This window comes from Equus przewalskii, chromosome 22, assembly GCF_037783145.1.
Source record: "Equus przewalskii isolate Varuska chromosome 22, EquPr2, whole genome shotgun sequence".
Classification (NCBI taxonomy): domain Eukaryota; kingdom Metazoa; phylum Chordata; class Mammalia; order Perissodactyla; family Equidae; genus Equus; species Equus przewalskii.
The window spans coordinates 53,796,859-53,817,231 of record NC_091852.1 but is presented as its reverse complement, the minus strand read 5'-3'; the positions used below and the strand labels follow the sequence as shown (position 1 = coordinate 53,817,231).

Sequence of the window (20,373 nt, the reverse complement as noted above, 5' to 3'; positions counted from 1 at the left end):
TTTGAGGAAACTCACTCAGAGAAGCTAACAAGCTTCATGAAGGCACAGCAGGTAGAACTGAACACAGATGATGAGTCAGAGCAGGGCCACCATGGCCCACAATACACAAACCGTGTCAAGAAACTCAGAGGTATCACAAGCAACACCTCCTTAAGTGTGGACGACGTCTTTAGGCCCTCCTTTCCACTGGCTGTAGTCAGGAAGGAGTGCACCCTCTCACTGTTAATAAACCTCCCTGCTGCCCCACTTTCTTCCCTAGCTTCCTTACCTTTGGCTCCTTACCACTGTCTGTCCACATGGAGTTCTGACTACATCCAGTTTAAGCCCCTCTGTAAAGTCTTGAGGAGGTCGGCCTGTCTCATGAGGCACTCCCCACCTGTCCCTGCATGTGGCATGTTAGGCACAGAGGGTCTCCAGCAAGCCCCCAACTCCAACACTGGAGATCTGACAACCTATCTGCCCAGAGAAATCTGATCAGGAGTGAGGAGAGAAGCTCTGATCCATCACAACAAAGAATGCTGACTCCAGAACCCAAAACTGCCTGTATATCCTCTTCAAGGAGCCTAACCCTTGAAGAGGATCCACTTCCCTAACCACCTCCACCTCACCCGACTTCAGATAGGAGCCCTTCTCTGTACTTATTTCTCCAAGATAACTTCTCAGGCAGAACAATAAGAATTGGCTTACTTTCCTGTCTCTATGACTGACTCATTCCTTAAAGGCTGGGATTACATCTTATTCTTTTTGTACAACCCAACACTTAGGACAATTACTTGCATGCAGAAGTCACAAAATGTCTGTTTAGGTATTCATTAAAGAAATAAATATGTTAAGGGCATATAATAGTTGAGTTTGGTAAAGCCAATCTAAAATGAATAACTGGTTTATTTTACCCTGAGACAAGCTGTCAACACTGCCAGGAAAGGCATAGGTAAATACTTTCTCCTCTTGTTGTTCTTATCTTTTGGTCAAGAAATGTTCTAGGGAACAGAGAAATACCTGAGCATCTGAGTGCGCTTCAAATTGCGCCGTCCCACTGGCCGCCTGGTCAAAGGTGCACATGAGGCGGATGTCCTCTTCATGCAGTTCGTGGCCCTCTACAACAATGGTCCCTATTGGAGAAGCAACTGCCACTGTTAATGAGTCAGTCCCTCCTCCTCCTGAAGCCACCCAGCTACTAGGATATCGTACCACTGCAGAGTCTTCAAGAGATCATGTCCTCCTGACTCATGTCATCGTTGCAGTCACGGATGTGACAAACTTTCTTTAGACTGCACTGTGCTGCCTCAAGGACAGTTAAATCACCACCAATGTCGACGGTTGCATATAAACTCCCAGGTCCAAAGATGCACCAGGAGGTGATGAATCTACCTTATACCCAGAGCAGCACAACGTAATGAAGAAAGCAGTCTGTAGAGTCAAAGTGGACTTAGGCCCACCACTCACTGGTTGTAGCATCATAGTGTTCTATGATCTGCAGAGCAGGGTGCAGTGAGGGTGCAATGAGGTGGACAGTATGAAGGTCTGAGCATCAAGCCTATACACGGCAGGCACCTGAGGATGGCAATCCCCATCTTCAGGGAAGCCTGCTGTGGTCACCCACAATGATCTTGATCTCTGAGCACTGGGCTGCCATCTTCACTTTATGTCACCATGTTCTGAAAACTATTTCATTTTCCATCAGTATAGAACAGTTCATTCAGAATCTACACTTGAGAAACTAGGCTTTTGGTTGCAAATAAGGTTTATTACAGGAATTTTTTATATTTTGGCTATCTGGTGAAACAACTTAGATTTGTGACTTGAAGGTTGATCAGACTTTAATTTAACATATCAAGTTAAATTAGTAACGAATCAACTTTTAGTTGTTAGCCTCTTATGTTTTACAAATATCATATAAAAATTGGGAGAATCTTAGGGACACTGCCCCCAATTTCTATAACTGCTCATCTGATTTCTGAGTCTTTAAATCTCTTCTCATGACACCTCTGTGCTTATGATTTTCAACTTCAGATGGAGTCCTAACAAACACCTTCTGCCCTAGGATAGCTGAAGGACGCCAGGCAGCCATAGTAAGACCACGTGAGACTCTAATCATGGCAGAGCTGAGAACTCCTGGGCACCCTGGAAGGCTCTCTAAAGGAGAGGAGGGAGGCAGCTGAGTCCCATTTCCTACCTCCTCATATTATCATCCTATGTTTCCTTTAGAGCACTTATCAAAACCATGATTATTTCCATAAATCTTCAAAGTCTGCCAGCACCACGAGGGGAAGGACAATGTCTGTCTTATTCAACTCTATGGCCCCAGTGCCAGCTAAACGGAAGCACTTTAAAAAATATTTGCTTAATGAATGTATCCAGTCTTGCCCAATTAAGAGACCAAAATGTGGCTTCTAGGTACTTTAGAGAAACTGTGATAAGTTCTGACCCAGTTCCCCTTTGCAAGAAGCTCCAAAGCTCAATGCTAAATCCTTTCTCTAAAAATACTTTAATCTTTTCTTTTGAATATTTTCCAATCTTTATTCTGACACCTCCCAAAGTCGTCACCACCTTTTTTCTCCACAAGCCACATCTGATAACAGTGACATCTATGCCACCGGCTGGTAATGAAGCCCTAGGGGGTTCTGCTCTTTCTTATTTGGGTAGATTTTCTAGGCCCACATTAGCATTTGTAGAATTCAGTGGTAACCTAAAGTCCACTCATCCTATTCAGTTATTTCTATCTAGAAATTTAGCCAAAGGGAATCAATTCCATAAAATATTTACATGTAAAAATACGCACTTCAATATTATTCATAATATTAAAAGAATGGAAATAACTTAAAGCACCAGCAATAAAAGACGGGTTAAAAACATTATCAGGTATCCATATGAAGGGCAATTATGCAGTTACTGAAATAGCATTTTAAAGCCTAATAACAGAGAAACATTTATAATGTAAAGTGAAAACACAAAATAAAAAGGTGAATAAAAACAAATATAACATAAAATGTAAAAATATGAGTGAAAAACATGAAATTTAAAATTACAGTGTGATCTCCATTTGTAAGGTTGCAATTATGACTATGTAACTAGAAGGAAATAAATCAGAATTTTAATAGTGTCTCAGCACTAACATATTAAACAGCCGAGAGCAGGCACTCAATCTACTTTAAGGCTTAAAGGTCATTTTTGTTGTCTTCTTTAATTTTTTGTAAATTATCAGAATTCTTATTAAACATTTTTATGACCAGAAAAAAAAGTTTTCATTTAAGAAAAGGCTGTGACAGTAAAAGTCAAACAGGAGCCTAACTATGAGACACCTGTCAGGCTGAGGCCACAAACGGCAACACCCACCTCTCTGCTGGAATTGCTCTAGCTCCTCACTGCTCAGCTGCTTGATGGCTGTCATCACCACCTTGAAGGCTCCCTTCAGACGCTTCCCCAGAACCATGTGATCCGGTTCTGCTCTTAGTCGAATGCCATACTTGCTTTTATCCGTAGACAATGTAACTTTTCGAACATTCAGTTCCTATAGTTGGTGGACAAGATGAAACAAAACTGAGGGAAATAAAAACATATGTCCACAAAAACATGCACACAAACGTTCATAGCAACATTATTCACAAAAAGTGGAAACAACCCAAAAGTCCATCAACTGTGAGTGGATAAATAAAATGTGGCTTATCCAAACAATGGACTATTATTTAGTAATATAAAGGAATGAAGCGCTGATGCATGCTGTATCATGAACGACCCTTGGAGCTAAGTGAGAGAAGTCAGATACAAAAGGCCACATACTGTATGATTCCATTTATATGAAATGTCCAGAGTAGGCACATCCAGAGACAGAAAACAGATTTATGGTTGCCAGGGGATGCTGGGATCTTGAAGGGAAACGGTATGTAAAAACTAATGGATACTGGGTTTGTTCTTGGGGTGATGAGAATGTTAGAAAATTGTGGTGACAGTTATACAACTCTATAAATAATACCAAAAATCATTGAATTATATGGTATGAAAAAACCTTTCTTTTTTCAGAAAGGACTGGTTGTCCAAATCAATCAAGATAGCTGAGCATAACTCAACTACAGAGGACTCTAGAATTAGAAATATGAGCTTCACCTCTCAGGGGTAACCATAGCTCAAGCAACTTCAGAGCACCACAAGGTTAACTATCACTTAACGAGAAGAATCAGCTAACCATAACATTTCATGCCTCCATCATGCTAGTTAAGGGTTATAATGCAGCAGGAAATGGTGACATCATAGTAGGAAATATTAAAATGAGATATCACGGAACTGTCGTGATAAAGCAAATTGTATGGAAATGTCTAGTTGTGCCATTAAACTTAACCGTATTATTTGATCTCATTATAGTGATTAAGATATTCTATTTAAATATATTCCATTTTTATCCATATCTGCAAGCATTAACTACAGAATTTATAATCTAACTCTTTAGTTTCTAATATTTATCTGGAATTCTCAAGCAATTCAAAATCAAACATAGAAATTAATATTTTCTACAATAACAGATTTAATATTACCTGTGAAAGGAATAAAAATGAAATGAAAAGTATATTTGTTTTTAAAATATTATGGAATAAAGCTTTTTGAGAGGATAACTGACACTATAGTTTAAACTTTTGAGCCCCAAACTCAACTTCTAGGAATCTATTCAATGTCCATACACTGACATACGCACAAAGGTACAGATGCACCTTTTGTTTGTAATCAGAAACATAAATTTCCAATAATAGGAGAGCAATTAAATACATTATGATGCAGCCAGAAAGTGAACACCATACAGCTGTTAAAAAGAATACAGTAATCTCCATGTTCTGACATGGGATTCCCTTTAAGAAACACTACAGGGGCCGGCCCGGTAGCATAGTGGTTAAGTTCATGTGCTCTGCTTCAGCAGCCCAGGGCTCACGGGTTTAGATCCCAGGCACAGACCTACACACTGCTCATCAAGCCATGCTGTGGTGGCATCACATATACAAAATAGGGGAAGATTGGCACAGATGTTAGCTCAGGGCCAATCGTCCTCACCAAAGGAAAAAACAAAAGAAACACTATAAAGTGAAAAAAGAACATTAAAAAGTACATATATATATACACGATCCTCTCTGTGCACAAACAAAGCCAATGGCATGTGCATGTGTGTGTCTGAATGCATAAATGTGTGTATACGTGTGTAAAATGCTAGGAACAACCCTGGCAGGAGATATCCTAGTGAACACCCCAGGAGGGATGACACTGCCTGGTGTGGCTGGGGTGGGAAGGGACTCACCTGGGACTCCAGGCTAGTGCGAGTGCCTGCCTACGACCAACGTAAGCTCACTTGTTACTTGTAACTGAAGGAACAAACTTCTTTTGTTAAATAATCAAAAAGTACTTTGGAGAAGAGAAGTGGATGCAGGTAATAAATGATCCAACTAAGTAAAGCAATTCATTGATCTTGAAATCATTTTTAAAGAATTACAACTACATTGTAAAAATTTATGATGATTCTAAGCAAAGTGTAAAATTTCATGGATGGTTAAATTTATGTATATACTGACATACAAAAGAAAAAAGATAAATTATTCACTTAAAGTGTAGTTCACTGAGGAGTACTAATCAAAGTAATCTTCTGCAGGAAAGACGTCTGTCTGGACTAAACAGACAAATCAGCTGTCTCACCTCAATGATATACTTCTCCAAGGACTTGATATCATTAAGAGCCTCCGGATCTTGATGGATGACCACAATTTCCTTCAAAGGGTACTAGGAGGAAAGGGAAGGGAAAGTTCACTCAGCAGCCAGTCCTCTAAACTGCAGAAAAATGGGAGATTGTATGTTTTATCTGAATCTCAGGCTTCAGACTAATCAAGCTCAACTACTACTCTTACTGCAGAAAAAACAATTTATGCCATTGCTGGAAGCTCTCTATATTAATACAATAAAACATAATTATCTAGGTCTGTGCAATGTAAAATACAAATAAAATCTCAAACCTTTATTGGAATAGTTTTACGGTCTCGAATCACTCGCCCAAGTTCAATCACGGACTGCATTCTAGACACTGCACTCTCGGTCTTCTTGTCAATCAGTTCCTCTCTGAATGGTAGAGATAGGGATGTGAAAGAGATTAGATTTAAAAGTAGAAAAATCCCAAACAACAGGCATGCTTAAGTGAGGAAGACGGTCAGGCTAGAGATGTGACGGTGTGGCTAGTCCTCCCGGTGAGGCACCTGGGGAAGGACAGTGTGTGCCAGCCTTGGGAAGCACACAGTGAGAAGCAGGCAGCAAACCTGAGTCTGCTGCTTAGTGCCCAGTAGCTCCCCAAGGCAACCCCAACAGGCCTGCCCCTGCCCCACCTGCCACAGCACAACACGGGGTTCCATATTGAGCATCCCTCCCACCCATTCTGTAGCCTGAGGAGCAGCTCAGATGGGAGGCAGGGCGTGGAGGAAATGGAGCAGAGAGCTGGGGCCCCCATGAGCACGTCTCTGGCAACTCCCCTTCCCATGGCTTGGGCGAAGGCTTACGTGTATTTAATTCTTACCGAACATGGGGCAGCATGAGGTAGTGGATGCTGAGTGTGTCCTTGTCCTGGACAGAAACAGGGTCAATCAGCATCTTTAGATTCTGGTACATCATTTCAGTAAGAAAAGGTGTGTAGGGGGCCTGTATGAGGACAGAGGACACCACGTCATGCATGTGCAGCCATCATGAACTGAGCTCAATCAGAGTAAAAAACAGCAACTAAAGATCTTAGAGAATGACACAGGAGTACGCATAGAGTAGGCATGAGGTTCCTAACCCTGCCCTCTGACGAGAAATGACCTCACTTGAACCTGTTAAGACAGACACCTGTGAGGCACAGCAGGGCTATAGCCAGAGGATCCAAATATCCTGGAGGACATCCATAATAAAAGCAGAAGCCCCTGACCACGTGCCGGCTAAGTCAGTACGACAGAATGTCTGTCCCTGACCCTCAGAAACCTCATCTGTACACTGGAGGAACACCACCTGCTTCACAGGACAGAGGTGAATGAGGTCAGACGTGAGGCATCAGGCACAGGACCTGGTACAAAGCAGGTTCTCACTCCATGTATGTTCAGGAAATAAATATAGGCTTATAATTATAACATTATACCGGAGTAGCAGAAATAGGATACAAAGAATTAAAACTGGAATTTTCACTTGTATATCATTAATATTTAAATTGGTAGAAACATGTTTTAAGTAAAATATTATCTGTGATATATTTATTTGGCTAGACATTAGTTCAAGAACTTCCCTGTTACTCACAGACAATTACAGGAAGCCACATTAAGATGAGGTATATTATTCAAAGGGAACTGTGGCAATTCAGTCTAGATGCAAGGACCTTGACCTGAAATGTACTGCCAGTGGTAAAAAGGAAGAATCTAGCTTTTGAAGCTAATGTTTTTTAGTCCTTGCTTGACATATATAAGCTAACAATATTTCTGAAAAGGAACTAGAGATTTAAGTTGTTTTAAAACTTTTATTTCGGTATCTGGTGGAACAAAAACAGAAGAGATACAGACTGAGGACGCTGCAGCAACCGGGCACCACAGCAGCCAACAGGGCTGGAGTTTGAGAACAGGGCCAAGCATCTTACCATAAGTCTGCACAGAGAAAGCAAAACACTAAACAACGTCTCCAGGGCCAGAACACAATCCTCCATCCCATTTTCACCCTAGTGAGTGAAAAAAAAACACACATTAAACTGTTAGAACTGAGTAAGATTATTTTAAAAAAGGCAAGCCACAGAGAGCACACAGTGCACAGACAAGACAGACAGAGCTAGGACAAGTGACCACAACTACCAGTGGTCTGGGATCAATGCAGGAGGCCAGGATGGGGTCCCCCTTACTCTCTCCCATCTCTGAGGCCGTGCTGATGAAGAGTGGCTCTGTAACGGTGAGGTAAAGACAGACCGGAGGACCTGAAGGCTGAGCATGGGATTCGCATGCAACAGACAGAAACAGGTGCTAATAGAAAAATTCAAAGTACTTTTAGGTTAAGATTTCTTATTTTTAAAAAAAGTCTATACTGTGTATTTAAAAAGTAATTACACTAATTTATTACAGGGGAAACATAAAGATAATAAAAGAAGAAAACCCAACCATAATTAAATGACCCAGAGATAACTACTGTAAACATTTTAGGGTATATCTCTTAGATGTATGTGTATATACACACATACATGTAAATGTGTGTATAATATATTTTCACAAAAATGAAATTACTGTTTTGTTATGCTTTTATCATTAACACATCTGAAGGTAGGCCAATGGGCACAGGAGCCTCCATCACTCTCTCACTCCCTGTCTTGTACCATTTTGTTTACGCCTGGCTTAAGCCCTGAGGCGGGACCCATGCTTTACTCGTCCTAAGTCCCCAAGAGGCTTAAGGAAGAGTTCTCTCAATAAATAACTGACCCTCTAGAGGGAGGTGCCCCTCTCAAGATTGTAGCCGTACCTGCCAACATTTGCAAAATATTTGTGTGAATTTATTATGGATTTTGAGAGTCTACTCAGCTTAGTCTTATATGGACCTGAGGCCTTCCCTCCAATGTAACACGTTCATAACTGTGTTTTGAAAATACACAAGATGACTTTTAGATCCTAGGTCTCCATCCATCTAATATGCAACGTAAAAGAAAAAGATAGCTTCCAAAGCTGAGAGCATTGGAAAATGCTCCTTTTCCTGTTGGCTGTGCTCATTTCTCCTCGACTCTCACAGGTACTGCACTTTTGGCCCTTCCCAAGAGCAGCCTGCGCTTACCTTTAATCTTCTGCGGTTCATTCTGACATACCAGTTGGTCAGAACATCCACAAACTTGACCAGGCGAGGCACCACAGTATAGAGCCTGTAAGCTAAAGTAAGACAATCAATCAGCAGCAAGCACACACCAAGCACCTGAAGGCATGGGGGAGGCTGGATACAAGAAAACAAGACCTCCTGCCATCCAAGGGCCACCACGCTTCTTAAGGAGACAAGAGGAAGCAAAGGGAAGCAGTCCTGAGGGCTCACTGCCCGAGGCTGTACCACACAGCCATCAAGGTGTCTTGGGGCACACAGACCACCCTGTGAGCCACACGCAAACTCCCATCATCAGTGAGAAAAGCAGAAACCCCACATGGTGGCTGAGAGGCTGCGGGTGCCCACCACCCAACTTCATGAGGCACCGTGTACCTGAGCCATGCAGAGTGGCAGCACCACAAAATCCTGACCTCCTCCCACTGTGCTACCCTGTACCTCAACTAAGAAAGATATGACAAAAGCTCTAAGTAGATGCCAGGAGGCACAGCCTAGGCCAGTGCTTCTTTGCCCACCAGAGCAACTCCGCCCTTCAGGGGACATCGGCAATGTACGGAGAGACAATCTGGTGGTCACAAGTGGTGAGGTGGGTGCTCCTGGCATCTGGCTGGTGGACCCCAGGGATGTTGCTCAATATCCTACAATGCACAGTCCAGCCCTGACCACAGAGGACGAGCCGGCCCAAACTGCCAGTACACTGCCACTGAGAAACTCGGGCACGAGCTCTGAATAAAGCAGAACTGGCTTCCTGAAGGTTAAAACAGCCAAGGGAAGAAAGCTAGAGGAGGCAGGGGAAGGAGGGAAAAACCTTGAGGAACTAGAAGGATTAGAAGGCTGCCCTGAGGCAGCAGGCAGGGAAGGGCACCCAGCCAGTCTTAGTTGAGGCACAGGCCTCCCCTTTAACTGATACTCTCTGTAGCACAAAAACAAACACGAAAAACAAGGAGAGTAAGACCAAAAATTATAAACACAATTTATATTAATGAATGTTAATTCATTTTATATTAGTGAATGTTAATTTATATTAATGTTAGTGTTAATGAGGCTCCTGGTCTAAGCCAACATGGTGAAAAGTTGCACGGGCAGAGTAGCTCTCAGTTCACAAGGACCAGGCTGAGGTGCTGGCGGGCCAAGACCCAGGCCTGTCCTTTGGGTCGCATATTCCTGGACGGGCAGTTTCTGTGATTGGAGGCCTATTCTGTAAAGAAAGAGGCCTAAGTTATTTCTAGGGGTCACTACACTCTTCACAGTCTAGGAAACCAGAGTTCCCTGTGTTGAGGTTTCAGTTCTTAGAGAGTAAACAAAGTCCACATACAACGAGCAGACAATACACAGGAGCAGCCAGCAGCAGCTACTGCTGAGATCACTAATAGTAACTGCAGACTCTTCAAGGATGCCACTATCGAGTCCTCGGACTCCATGTTGATGGGGGAGCTGAGGGGATGAAGCTGACAGGTGGGGCGGAAACTACATTGAGCAGTCTGTGTCTGGAGCCCATCCCATCGGCTCCAGGCACAATGCCTGGTCCTCACCCCTCAGCTGGTGTGCACAACTGCCGCCTAACCTCTAGTTCCCAAGCAGACAGGGCAGAACAGGCCCCGGCAAAGGTGTACGCTCTCAGGAGGTCACGGCAGCTGTGCCTAAAGATGGCAGGGGCCCAGGGCAACCATCCCCAGCACCACTTCCCACCCATTCATATCACTCAGGAGGAAAAGTGGACATGGCTGAGAGATGTCCCAGGGAGCACGGCGGGCTCCCAGCACAGGAGTCCAGCCTCGCACACTCATTTCCATCTTCATTTATATCAATCTGTCCAACAGCCTGACAGTCACATGATCCTTACTGTGCATGTTTAACAGGGTGGACAGAGCCCTTCAGGATGACTGATAAATGTGCAAAATTTCCTGGACTAACCGTCCGACTGTGCCAAGTGCAGAAGCAGCAGCTACTCCAGGAAGAGCACTGCACTGGCTGAGGAGCGGCAGGCCTGCTCCACCATGGGCTGCTCTGGCGGCTCGAGTCCACAGGAGTGCTGCACCTGCACAACAGCACCACAGGGCGCGGGGAGGCGGCTCAGCCTCACCAGGGTGGCACCAGGAGGCTGACTCTTCTCCTCTGCCACCGACCTTATCAGACCTATCTCGAGTATCCTAGTCAATAGTTTCTGGTATTTCTCACCTTAACTTATGGCTGTTCCATCTCCAACCTCAAGGAAATCAACATAACCTACTTTTCCAAGCTCTAACACCAAATTTGTTGTCGTTTGGTAATAGAAATATGGGGAAATGCCTACTTCATTATTACTTTCCTGTATTTCCTAAGTTTTCTAGACTGAACAGGGACTGCTTATTTAATAAAGTAGATCTAAAAATAAATAAAAAGGTATTAATAACAAGTAGTACTTTTTCAGTTGCTATTAACTGCCAGCTGCTTTATGGACATGAGCCTTATAATAACTCTACCAGGCACTTTTCAGGGAAAGAAACTGAGGCTCCTAGACTTTAGGTAATGCCTCTCCCATGGAACAAGTGGTAGAGTGGGTTTTGAAGCCACAGCCATCCAGGACCAAGGCATGTGGTATCTGTGGAGGGGTGAGGCCACTGGACATTCTCCCACGACAATTCCCCACGCCTTGGAACAGCACATTTCTACAACTAACAAGCTTAGCAAAGTTATATTTGGTGTTAAAGGAAACAACTGTCTACCGCTCTGTACCTGTATCTCTCAAAATTTCTATAGAATTCTTCTATGTTTACAAAGAAAAACAGTTAAATATCGAAAGGGCAATTAAAAAGAGAAGAGTCCTTATTCCTGGGAGGACGGCCCAAGAGAGACACACCTGCCATTTCGGCCTTGAAGAACTCAACAAGCGACTGCATGAAGGACAGGACCCACCGGTCTGTGATGTTGGCACTTTCTTTAACTGTGTTCTCATTGTAGAGGAATTCCATTTCTTCCTCCTAGGAAGTGACAAATATCGAAAACATTCTGCATGCCTGGGGGAAGTCACTGCAGACAAATGAACTCTTTCAATCATTTAAACTGAAAGTAGTCAACCAAAAAAACCCCAGATCCCGTTGGCAATCAAAATTTCTGATTCTCAGTGATATTTTCCAGATAAGCTCTAAACTTGGGACATTAAAACCTAAATTAATAAATTACATTTTGGGGCGAACTAAAGAGAATTTGAAAAAAATTGTTCTTCTGCACCAGAGTGATTATAAATTGAGAAATAGTCCAAATCTTGTCAATAAGTAACAAGTTTAGTTACTTTAAACCTGAGGAAGGAAGGACAGTAAAACTGGCTAGGATTGGACAATTGTCTATAAACTGAACATGAGCACTAGGAATTAATGCCTCTGCTTATAATATTCGTTTTACACAGAATGCTCTATCCTACCCCTTCTTCTTCCTTTGCAAACTTCTCCTTGATCCTGAAGGCCCACTTCACCCAACCCCTCCGGCAGCATCCCCACAAGGCTGGTAGGGTGTGGCAGAGCTGACTCGCCCGATCGATCTAAGAGCCTGAGCTGGAGCCTGTGTCCAGAGCAGAGCAGCTGACTGCTCTGAAGGCACTTTCACATCATCACAATCACAATTTTTCATCCTAACAACCCACTGAGACTCTCTTTCACCTTCAGAGTCTCAGCCCAAATGTGCCCACGGAGAGGCTTTCCCTGACCAGGTCTACGGCAGCCTTTCCCAGGTCCCCCTCTGAGAGTAGCTCCCCCGTGCCCCACCCCCACTGGCTCCACAGGCGGGGAAGTGGCTGACTGCGTGAATCATCAGTGCAAGTCTTCCGCTCTTCAAAGGAGGCTCCTTTGTCCTCCAGAAGTGAGTGCCTGCCCAGACCGTGTAGCTGAGGCCTCATGTTCCAGGCCCAGCACAGACCCCAGATGCCGGCTGCATCTTCATCTGTAGCCTCCGCAAGGGCTCTGAACCCCCACCCACAGGGCTTGCTTGTCCATCTCCCCACCCCACCCCACCCCACACAGCACCGCAGCCCACACCTTCTGCAGCCTCAAGATGTTCTGGATGAAGAAGCGATAGGCGTTGTACCACGGGAGCAGCACGTCCTTCAGAACATCACGCACACCTTCCTCCTTAAAGCGGAGGTTTTCTGCTCTCACCACAGGGGAGTTGATCAGATATAATCTGGAAGAGGAGAAAAATCACACCGAACAGGAATGTAGACAGCAAACCAAATATTATCACTTGACACGCTGAAGGGCAACACCAAAAGTAGACTCTTTTCTATAAAATGGGTGAATTATAAATACTCTCCTAACGGTCAATTTGAAACTGCCAAGCTTGTACTTTGTATAAGAGACCTAGCAAAGTATAAAGGGGAGCTGTAACCCCACACCAAAATTCGGCACTGGACCAACCTAGATGCACACCCTGTGCAGTCTCAGTGCAGCAGCACCAAGAGGAAGGGGGCCAGGATGCCTTCTCCAAGGACACCAGAAGCAGACACCAGGGTTCACAAGGAGCCGCCACGTGTGCTCTGTCGGCTGGCTCAGAGGGGTTGCAGGCAGGGCAGAGGCCAGGGATGTTGCTAAACACCCTACAAGACAGCCCCCACCACAACAAATTATTCGGCCTAAGTTGTCAGCAATGCCAAGGTGAGTCTCCCAGATAACTGGGGGTCGTGGGACCCACCGCTAACTGCTCCTGGGCAACAAGGTGACTGTGAATGTGCTTGGCCTTGGCCTCAGCCCTCAGGCATCTCCAGGTCCACAACAGGAAGATGCTGAACAAGATCTCTCTGGCTCCTTTTAACCGGACACTGTGATCAATGTTCAACGACTATGACTATTTCAAGCAGTGGCTCACATTTCTTTAAAAACTTTTCAATATTAATTTTTTATTTGCTCTACTATAAATATACCTCCTATGGCTCTTTTGAGGAGTAAATGCAAAACTGAAATAAATGATGCAAGAGAACCCTAACACCAACAAGATGGGGAACCTGGCGAGGGAGTGAGGCGGAGGCACCAGCAACTAGCAAGGAAAACCTGGGCTGCTCAAGGAGATCCAATATAGGTCTTGTCCTCCAAAACATCTCCAGATTTGAAGATGGCTTTATTATTTAGAAAACCACCTTGGGGGTTTAAAGTCAACACCATACCAACGTAACTCTCCATATAACAGAGACATATTTTTGAAAAACTAATTATAAACCAAATCTAAGGAACATGAGTAAAAGGATGAGAGATGCTTAGATAAAAAATGACAAATACACACAAGGCACAGCAGTGGTTTGTACCTGAGGGCGTCAGCACCATATTTATGGATGACTGAAAGTGGATCTGGATAATTCTTTTTCCGTTTGCTCATTTTTTGGCCATCACTTGAAAAACAAAAGGGAGATGCCAATGAACAAAGTCAACATCACAGTTTATATATGGTTACAGATTATTTGCAAATTGAAATACATAAATGCAAAGGGGATACAAGCTAGTGTTAAGGCACAATAAGGTTGTTTTGTAATATCTGTAAGCTTTCTGAATACTGTGGTGAATCAATGGAGAAGCTTCAGGAAGTTGGAAGCAGGAAGACACCACTGTTAACAGTTAAAAACACAGGCTCGGCATTCATCCTAGAGAAATGAGAACTTAAATTCACACAAAACCTATAATGAAAGCTCATAGCTTTATTCAGTCAGCAAACACTGGAAAAAACCCCAATGTCCTTCAGCAGGTGAATGGTCAAACTGCAGGTCACCCACGCAAGGAGCACTGCTCAGCACTGAAAAGGAAAGAACCATGGATACGCTCAACCACCTGAAGGCTCTCCAGGGAGTTATGGTGGGCGAAAAAGCCAATCCCCAAAGGCTACATGCAGTATGGTTCCATTTATATAACATACTCGAAGTGACACAATTTCAGAAATGGAGAACAGAGTAGTGCTTTCCAGGGGTTGGGGATGAGGGTGGAAGAGTGGGAGGGTGTGGGTGTGGATATAAAAGGGCACAGAGGGATCCTGGGATCTTGAAATGGTCCAGGATCTGGACGATGCTGTTGGATACAGGAAGCCACACACATGATATGCTGCATGCAACTAACTACACAGAGCAAGGAGCGCACGCACAACTGGGGAAATCGGAGGGAGACTGATGGGCTGCATCAATGCCTGGCTGTGATAACGGACTCCAGTTTCGAAAACGTGACCACTAGGGGAAGCGGGACAAAGTGCACAGGAGGTCTCTAGTATGTCTTACAACTGCATGCAAATCTACAATTCAATAAATTTTTCAGTTAAAAAAAAAGCAGAGACTGTAGAGCCAGACTGCCTGGGTATAGAACTTGAATTCACCACTCATTTGCCGTGTCACTTTGGGCAAGTTACTCAATTTTTCTGTGCCTCAAATTTCTCACTTGTCAAAATAGGACAAGTAAAAGACCCATCTCAAACAGTTCTGGGGATTAAATGAGTGAAGATGTGTGAATGCTCCCCGCAGGGCCTGGCATGGCATCAGTGACATCCTCCTCCTCGCTCGGCACACAGAGAAGGGTATCTGTGTAAACATTTTGTCTTATTTTCTTATTTTTATATACTTATGTTTTTACTTTTAATGACTAGAGGCAACAGAAGCAAAGGAAAAATAAGACTCCCCTACACTACTAGAAACCTCTAGAACCCATAGTTTTCTCAGGTTGAAAAGAGGACACCAAAAATCTACAATTAAAGGACCAGCATACAGATTAAATACGAGCTATAAGCAAAACACTTCATAAAACTCTAAATGACGACTGTTAGTTATCATTAGCAGTGTCTTGGGACACATGTGCTCCCCTTCCTCCTCCATCAGGCTCAGCTCTCAGAGCAGCCCTTCTCCCTGAGATAGCAGAGTATGGGAGGACGGAATGCTGAAGATGGAGAAGTGCACGGGACAGGAGCTGGATGAAAAGGAAGAGCAGCAGAAATATAAAAGCAGAGGGAAGAAAGAATAGGGATGAGCTGGGGTGTTGCTAAACTCCTCTTGTCACAAGGAGTGGTTAGATCCAGCCAGGACATGGCTGCAAGAACCAAGGGATCAGCAACTGAACTCACAACTACACAAGGGCGTGACCTGCCTGGCCAGGACGAGTCCGTTCACAATCACATTCTTGAAAGGTGGCTGTCCAAAGAGAGCCGTGGCCAGCACCAGCAGGGTGTAAAACCTGGAAAAAACCACCAAGAAATAGTTCAATAAAAACAGAAAAGGAGTCCAAGCATCGAAAAAACACTGGTTTACTTATCGGACTGAATTTCTATTTTAGATCAGTTACACTTTTTGATAATTCCCTTAAAGCAATGGTCGTTAATTGTGGTGACACGTTAGAATCACCTGGGGAGTGCTGGAAAATTACGCATAGGCAGACCCACTGCAGATCAATCACATTAGAGCTTCTGATCAGAAAAAACAAAATGTGCTTTATTTAAAGCAAATAAAGGCCTGGAGTGAGAGGCTGACTCCCAGAAGTTGAGGACAGTACTGTTGCCCTCCTTGGGGAACCAGTTGGGCAGCCACAAGGCAGGGCAGGCCCAGATGGCCTCCCAGGACCTCCCACAAATTCTGGGCTGAAAATCCAAGGATGTGTGTTGCCTTTAGCACAAGGTCATATGGGACAGTCTGATGACAAAAGATGCAAAGAGCACTCTCATCCCAAAGTTCAAGGTAGACTACAGCAACAGGAATGCATTTTCCTTCTGTCAGAGAGCATGTATATTGTTTACTTTACTTGCCAACTTGTTCCCTAAGAGAGGTCCATCACAGCCCTGCAAGCTGTCTCAGGAAGCTTGCTTGTGTCACCTCCAACCTGATTTTGCACCCCAAGAACATTATGTGATGTGAATTGATGAAGATGGAGACCAGACATCCCTTCCTCCAAAGGTAGGTGAGGAGGACGCAAGTGCCTAAGCGAGGCAGCCCATGGCTGAGGGAAGGGGAAGGAGGCAGTGTGCACACAGGGACCCATAGGAGGGCTTTCAACAGCTGCCAGATGCCGCCGCTCCTCCGAGAAACAACCTACTGGTGAGTCATGTGGCCTCTCTAAGAACAAGGGTTTGTGCCTGGTAGCTGTTTCTACAGATGAATGGATTAGAAGCTGAATATAGAACACTTCAGAGCATTAAGGCTGGAATTCAATCAGTTTGTGATGAACGCAAGTTGCAAAAGCAGAAAAGGACCCCAGCGTTCCTTAAACACTCCTGCAGGCACATTACTAATGAAAGCAAAATTGGAACCCGGGTTGGCCAAGCTTATCCATGAAGAGACGGTAACTCACCTTTTTCTAATTAAGAGGATGAAAGTACTGCTTTAAATAAGTCACCAGATAAAACCAATACCACAATCTCCCCCCTTTTTTAAAATCTGCGTTTTTTTAGAATGTTAATTTTATGAGGCTAGCTTTAACATCTGAGCACATTCCCAACTATTCCTCAAATCTGTAGCACCCAACTCATTATCTTGTATGTAAATACTCATTAAACATTTGAGTAAATTATTTGAAGTAAACAAGCTAAGAACACATATTGTGTTTTGTATCACTTAATCTTCCAGTAAAACAAATCTCTATATTCCAAAATGTAAGTGAAATAATTCAAACTCTAAAACTACTGTCCTACTCCAGTGAAAAATTCCTACTCCAAAGACACTTCAATGAGATGTTTGGTGGTGAGGAGCAGAGGGTAGGAGCGAGCCTGTCTTGTCTGACAATCTCCCCAGCACCCATCTGATAGATGCTAGGTGCTCAGTAAAATACCTGCTGCGTAAACATGGTACTTGTACAAAAACAGGTGCACAGATCAATGGAACAGAATTGAAAGCCCAGAAATAAAACCACATATCTATGGACAGCTTATCTTTGACAAAGGAGCTGAGGGCATACAATGGAGAAAAGAAAGTCTTTTCAACAAATGGTGCTGGGAAAACTGGAAAGCCACATGCAAAAGAATGAAAATTGACCATTCTTTTTCACCATTCACCAAAATAAACTCAAAATGGATTAAAGACCTAAAGGTGAGACCTGAAACCATAAGGCTTCTGGAAGAAAACGTAGGCAGTACACTCTTTGACATCAGTATTAAAAGGATCTTTTCGGACACCATGCCTTCTCAGAGAAGGGAAACAATAGAAAGAATAAACAAATGGGACTTCGTCAGATTAAAGAGCTTCTTCAAGGCAAATGAAAACAGGATTGAAACAAAAAAACAACCCACTAACTGGGAAAAAATATTTGCAAGTCATATATCTGACAAAGGCTTAATATCCTTAATATATAAAGAACTCTCTTTGATTCTTTGATAAAGAATCAAAAAATGGGCTGGAGACATGAACAGACATTTCTCCAAAGAAGATATACTGATGGCCAATAGGCACATGAAAAGATGCTCATCATCGCTGATCATCAGGGAAATGCAAATCAAAACTACACTAAGATATCACCTTACACCCGTTAGAATGACAAAAATATCTAAAACTAATAGCAACAAATGTTGGAGAGGTTGCGGAGAAAAAGGAACCCTCATACACTGCTGGTGGGAATGCAAACTGGTGCAGCCACTATGGAAAACAGTATGGAGATTCCTCAAAAAACTAAAAATAGAACCACCATACGATCCAGCCATCCCACTACTGGGTATTTATCCAAAGAGCCTGAAGTCAGCAATCCCCAAAGTCCTGTGCACCCCAATGTTTATTGCAGCACTGTTTACAACAGCCAAGACGTGGAAGCAACCTAAGTGCCCATCAACAGACAAATGGATAAAGAAGATGTGGTACATATATACAATGGAATACTACTCAGCTGCAAAACAGAACAAAATCATTCCATTTGCAATAACATGGATGGACCTTGAGAGAATTATGTTAAGTGAAATAAGCCAGCGAGAGAAAGATAATCTGTGTATGACTCCACTCATATGAGGAATTTAAAACTATGGACCAAGAACAGTTTAGTGGATACCAGGGGAAAGGTGGGGTGGGGGGTGGGCACAAAGGGTGAAGTGGTGCACCTACAACATGACTGACAAACATTAATGTACAATTGAAATTTCACAAGATTGTAACCTATCAATAACTCAATAAAAAAATAAATAAAAAATAAAATAAAAAAATCAGAATAAAAAAAAAAAAAAACCTGCTGCGTAAAACAAAATCAAGAGAACATTCGCAAGAACAAGGAACTTACCATCCTCTGGTCTGGTCGATGCCTTCAGCAATGAAGTCTGCAGGAAATGCCTCCTCGAACTCCCTCTTGCTTTCAAACGGGTAATGAACTTGGGCATAGGGCATGCTGCCGCTCTCAAACCAGCAGTCAAACACCTCAGAGATGCGATGCAACGACCCCTTCCCACAACGGGAAGGAATAGTCAGATGGTCGATGCTAATAAACAGAGAAGTAGCCATTTCTCTTAATTATAAGCACAACAGAACCTACTGGTCTAACTGCCAGTAGGAAACAGAACGCCCTGACAAGCTCTATGGTATGCCCCTGCAAACAGAAGTATCGGTGGCTGTCACAGGCTTTCAGAAGGCACCTTGATGGGGTTGGCCCCAGGGCTGAAGTGGTTAAGTTCGCGTGCTCTGCTTTGGCAGCCCAGGGTTTCACAGGTTAGAATCCTGGGTGTGGACATGGCACCAGTCATCAGGCCATGCTGAGGCGGCATCCCACGTACCACAACTAGAAGGACCCACAACTAAAATATATACAACTATGTACTGGGGGGCTTTGGGGAGAAAAAGGAAAAATAAAATCTTTTTTTTTTTTTTTTAAAGATTTTATTTTTTCCTTTTTCTCCCCAAAGCCCCCCTGTACATAGTTGTGTATTCTTCATTGTGGGTTCTTCTAGTTGTGGCATGTGGGACGCTGCCCCAGCGTGGTCTGATGAGCAGTGCCATGTCCGCGCCCAGGATTCGAACTGACGAAACACTGGGCCGCCTGCAGCGGAGCGCGCGAACTTAACCACTCGGCCACGGGGCCAGCCCCATAAAATATTTTTTTTTAAAAAAAGAAGGCACCTTGAGTGCTTGGCCTGGAAGGTTATACACCAAAGTGTCCTGACAAGTAACTTACAGACAGGGGCCACCTTTCCTCCATATGACATGAGTCATCAACAAAGTAATTCAGCAAACTAGCGTCTGACTTCTACGTGTAGCTCCATGATCTGCTCCAGAGACCATGCTTTAATGGCCAGGACCTAGCCCAACGCTCTCTGAAGGAAAGAACTGAAGTGAATCCCTCACAAACTGACCTCTCTCTGTGCAGATCTGAGATCTTTGCTCCTGACAGTTCTTCAAGTTCTGCCATTGAGCCAACGCAAACTACCTGTTAAAACAAAGTTAGAAAGTGGGAGTGCCTCAGATACAAACATCACACAGAGTTAATTTCTGCAGCATTCTTGTTTAGTTTTAGAAACTTTTGATCTTCTTTAGAAGCTCATTCGTATACCAGCCTGGGCTGGAGGATAGTTATCACCAACCTGGCTCACACTCACCAGAGACTGCACGTTGCTATCTGAGGAGGGGAGCAGACTTCTCTACTTTGTTACCTGCCCTATATC

The 20,373-nt window shown here is 43.6% G+C and overlaps 1 protein-coding gene and 1 long non-coding RNA gene across 2 annotated transcripts in view; one reads left to right on the top strand and one right to left on the bottom strand.

Moving 5' to 3' along the window:
* LOC139078721 (uncharacterized) overlaps window positions 1–5,995 on the top strand; it is a 52,947-nt gene extending 46,952 nt beyond the window's left edge. The window contains exon 4 of the long non-coding RNA XR_011531744.1: window positions 5,627–5,995. This is a non-coding gene — a long non-coding RNA (uncharacterized lncRNA). The remainder of the gene's footprint in view (window positions 1–5,626) is intronic.
* Window positions 1–20,373, bottom strand: part of IARS1 (isoleucyl-tRNA synthetase 1) — a 79,414-nt gene that overhangs the window by 25,047 nt on the left and 33,994 nt on the right. Inside the window, exons 15-27 of the mRNA XM_070590554.1 lie at window positions 20,065–20,138; window positions 19,002–19,196; window positions 15,903–15,989; window positions 14,093–14,176; window positions 12,834–12,978; window positions 11,663–11,783; window positions 8,788–8,879; window positions 7,619–7,696; window positions 6,536–6,657; window positions 5,985–6,087; window positions 5,671–5,754; window positions 3,337–3,511; window positions 1,000–1,112 (exon numbers count right to left, since the gene is read on the bottom strand). Coding sequence (XP_070446655.1) covers window positions 1,000–1,112; window positions 3,337–3,511; window positions 5,671–5,754; window positions 5,985–6,087; window positions 6,536–6,657; window positions 7,619–7,696; window positions 8,788–8,879; window positions 11,663–11,783; window positions 12,834–12,978; window positions 14,093–14,176; window positions 15,903–15,989; window positions 19,002–19,196; window positions 20,065–20,138 — 1,473 coding nt within the window. The remainder of the gene's footprint in view (window positions 1–999; window positions 1,113–3,336; window positions 3,512–5,670; window positions 5,755–5,984; window positions 6,088–6,535; window positions 6,658–7,618; window positions 7,697–8,787; window positions 8,880–11,662; window positions 11,784–12,833; window positions 12,979–14,092; window positions 14,177–15,902; window positions 15,990–19,001; window positions 19,197–20,064; window positions 20,139–20,373) is intronic.